This window comes from Lagopus leucura, unplaced genomic scaffold (assembly GCF_019238085.1).
Source record: "Lagopus leucura isolate 7727_CA_CO unplaced genomic scaffold, USGS_WTPT01 Super-Scaffold_100044, whole genome shotgun sequence".
NCBI lineage: Eukaryota > Metazoa > Chordata > Aves > Galliformes > Phasianidae > Lagopus > Lagopus leucura.
Window position 1 is genome coordinate 2047263 of NW_024962291.1, and position 1966 is coordinate 2049228.

A 1966-nucleotide genomic window follows, 5' to 3' on the forward strand; every position below is an offset into this window, starting at 1 on the left:
TCAAAACAGATAAAGTGTGTCTGAGTCTTATTTCAGCACTCTCTAAATAACAAACAATATTTTCATTGAAGTGACTGTTCCAAACATGTCAGTAAGATAAATCACTAGATAATGGATTTTCTATTCTAGTTGATATTAAATTATAATTATCCTAAAATAATTCTTAAAAGACTCAAAATGCAACTAATGATGTTAAAAAAATTTCAGCCCCTTCAACATAATGAAAATATGTATATGGGAATGTATTCTAAGTTTCAAAATATTTTCTTTAACTCTTTCAGTTACATCATCACCAACGACATCGGTATGTGTTCATGAAGTCTGTCAGTGGTCAGAATGGTATGATGGAAGTTCACTAATACCTGGATTTGACGGTGGAGATTTTGAAACATTCAGTGATTTGAGAGCTAAAGGTTATGAAGTCTGTAGAGCTCCAAAGGCAGTTCAATGCAGGGCAGAGAAATTTCCTAACATACCACTGAAGGACCTTGGCCAAAGTGTAGAATGTAATACAAAAGATGGGCTTATATGTTACAACAAAGATCAAATTTCAACTATGTGCTACAATTACGAAATCAGAATCTTATGTTGTGTTTTTGTACCATGCTCTTCCACTCCATCCATCACAACACATACCCCAGTTCCAGAAATGACAACCACAACATCAAGTATGATTACCACAACTTCATCTACAACCACAGAAACAGGAACTACTTCTGTCACAAGCACTTCAGAAACAGCAAGTACCTCCCCAGAAACAATCACTACAACACCTTGCCAACCAAAGTGCAAATGGTCCCAATGGTATGATGTCCATTTCCCAACACTGCACAACAAAGGAGATTATGAAACTTATCAGGACATTAGATCTGCTGGAAAAGCAATCTGCAGAAACCCTGAAAAAATACAATGCAGAGCAGAGAAATACCCACATAAATCTATTGAAGAAATAGGCCAGGTTGTCCACTGCAATGTAACATATGGACTTATCTGCAGAAATGAAGATCAAAAAGGAGAACTGCATATCTGTCTTAATTATCAAGTAAAAGTATTCTGTTGTGATGACTACAGCCACTGCCAATCAAGCGTGACACCTACGGTACTAGAGGAAATTACTACCACCACTACACAAACACCAGCTACTACAACCTCAGAAATTTCAACAACTGCAACTAAAACAACATCACTAGTCACCGTATCTCCTTCAACAGCAGCAATCTGTGTAAAAGAAGTATGTGACTGGTCAATTTGGTATGATGCCAGCTATCCAGAATCAGGATACGATGATGGAGACTTTGATACAATTCAGAATATAAGAAAACAGGGATATAAAGTCTGTCCTAACAGAAAGGCTGTTGAATGCAGAGCGGTAAGATTCCCTGATACACCATATCAACTCCTGGAACAACATATTACATGCAACACTGAAGAAGGTTTAATATGCTATAATAAAGACCAGCTACCACCGATCTGCTACAACTACGAAGTAAGATTTAAATGCTGTGAAAACATAACAATACCATGCCAAACAACACAAACACCATATTCAACTACAGAAACACAAACAACAACTACAATTTCAACAACAACAATGACACCATACACAGAAATATCAACAACACAATACACACCACAGATACAAACAAAACATAAGACAACCACTACAGAAACAATACCACCAAGAACAGAAAATATTCACAGCGAAACCACATCAACACCAAAGCAAAGCACACAGACAGAAACACGGACAACAAAGAAAACAACCGTACCAACAGTAACAACCCCCACCACCACAGCTACAACCTCCACAACAATGGAACTCAGCACGAGCTCAACCATCAGCACCCTCTCGCCCACCCCTACTCTCATCTCCTCTACCAGCTCCCCCTCCACCACGCAATACACCACCTCCTGCGAACCTGAACTCTGCTCCTGGACGGACTGGTTTGACGTTGACTTCCCCTCC

At 38.9% G+C, this 1966-nt stretch overlaps 1 protein-coding gene across 1 annotated transcript in view; it reads left to right on the forward strand.

The window, feature by feature from the left end:
* Positions 1-1966, forward strand: part of MUC5AC (mucin 5AC, oligomeric mucus/gel-forming) — a 36591-nt gene that overhangs the window by 22939 nt on the left and 11686 nt on the right. Inside the window, exon 31 of the mRNA XM_042884471.1 lies at positions 282-1722. Coding sequence (XP_042740405.1) covers positions 282-1722 — 1441 coding nt within the window. The remainder of the gene's footprint in view (positions 1-281; positions 1723-1966) is intronic.